This window comes from Pygoscelis adeliae, unplaced genomic scaffold (assembly GCF_000699105.1).
Source record: "Pygoscelis adeliae isolate BGI_AS28 unplaced genomic scaffold, ASM69910v1 Scaffold432, whole genome shotgun sequence".
In the NCBI taxonomy this organism is placed as follows: Eukaryota; Metazoa; Chordata; class Aves; order Sphenisciformes; family Spheniscidae; genus Pygoscelis; species Pygoscelis adeliae.
Window position 1 is genome coordinate 263,948 of NW_008824289.1, and position 1,547 is coordinate 265,494.

The 1,547-nt window shown below is 52.3% G+C and overlaps 1 protein-coding gene across 1 annotated transcript in view; it reads right to left on the minus strand.

Moving 5' to 3' along the window:
* The window catches only part of LOC103912482 (BPI fold-containing family B member 4-like), a 15,296-nt gene that overhangs the window by 12,712 nt on the left and 1,037 nt on the right, over positions 1-1,547 (minus strand). The window contains exons 5-6 of the mRNA XM_009318756.1: positions 1,092-1,152; positions 615-694 (exon numbers count right to left, since the gene is read on the minus strand). Coding sequence (XP_009317031.1) covers positions 615-694; positions 1,092-1,152 — 141 coding nt within the window. The remainder of the gene's footprint in view (positions 1-614; positions 695-1,091; positions 1,153-1,547) is intronic.

A 1,547-nucleotide genomic window follows, 5' to 3' on the forward strand; every position in this document is an offset into this window, starting at 1 on the left:
AGGGGAGGGACACTGGCGGGACTCGGAGGGCTGAGGTTGCACTGGGCACCCTGCCCACCCACGGACCTCACGGAGAGGCTCACGCAGGGTTAATTGACGCTTTAATAAACGTACGGCCGCTTGAGACTGTCCTAGCACAGGCGAAGGCTGCATCTGCTACAGCTTTCCCTTTAAAATACCATCACGTCTCCCGATCAGAAAGACACTTTGCCAATATTTTTGACCTGATCATGGTCCCTATTAATTACATACCAAACTTTTACAAGCCACTTATAAATGGAACCTGCTTGTGAACACTGACCACTGATCCTGTATGAAATTAAGCTTTCTTGATTAACAACTATGAGAGTGCTATAATTATGCTTAATTAAGCAGTGTCAAACCAATCTGGCTCATGCTACCCTCAAGGATTAGCAAGTAAAAAAATAAGGTAGAGACCCAGTGGTGGCACTAGCACAGACGTGGCCGAACCACACTCAGTGTCTTCCAGTGAATGCTTTCCTGCAGACAGCTGGAATAAGAGGGGCCTTTGACAAATAGCCACCACATTCAGATGAATTACCCAAACTCACTAAGTCAAAGGCTTTTGGGTCAGGGGAAGCGGTGGCACTTACATTTAGATCCAGCTGGATAGCGTCACCACTGATGATGGAAAAGGGGGGCAGGTCTCCCAGAGCCCCGAGCGGGAGCGCGGCTGTGGGACACAGGGAGGAAAGCTTTTAAGCTGCAGTGAGAGGGGGGAGCTCCCAAATCCCATGTCCCAGGAGATATCAGAACCAACGGCGGCTCCTGCTCACAGCATTCCCAGATGGACAAGTCACTAGAAAGCACTATTTCGCAGCAAAAATGTTGTTTCTAAAAGCAACAGTTCTTGAAGTGGCTTTCTGCAGGAAAAAATTGTCTGCTGCTGCTCTGGGGCAAGGGATGTTGAATGTTGTGCTTGAGCTGAGAGTTGTTAAAGGAAGTTTAGTTGTTAAAGTTGTTAGGAAGTTGTTAAAATATTTCTATTTACCCAATGTAAAAAAAACCAACCAACCCTAAGTGCAGGGGGTCACACAGGAGCAGAGGAAAAGGAGGGTGCCAGCACTTACAGGTCCTGGAGCCGAGCAGAGTGCTCACCACGTTGAGCCTGGTGTTGACAATGTCGCACCCCTGGGGAGGCAGGGGAATGTTAGAGTCCTGGGACCCCCGGCACCAGCGGATGTGCGTTGCATTCACATGACTAGTTAAGACTGATTAAGCCCTTCCCTGGCTCTGCTGGGGTTGCACAGCGCGGGCAGGAGCCGCTGCCGGGCAGGCTTTGGTGGGACACCCCGTTACTGCAGCGCTCAGCATCAGGCAGGCAAGCGGCCCCTCTAAGCCAGGGTGGGTTTAACCTCCCAGGCAAGACTTACTCACTGTGACCGCTAAACCAGCGCGTGTCTCGGAAAACCGTTTGCCGGCGGAGCTTGGCACAGACGAGGGTGCCGGCGAGGTGCTGGTGCCTGCTGGCGGGGAGGACGGGCTGGCCAAGCTGGCCGAGCCCACAGCTGTGCAAACAGCTGCGT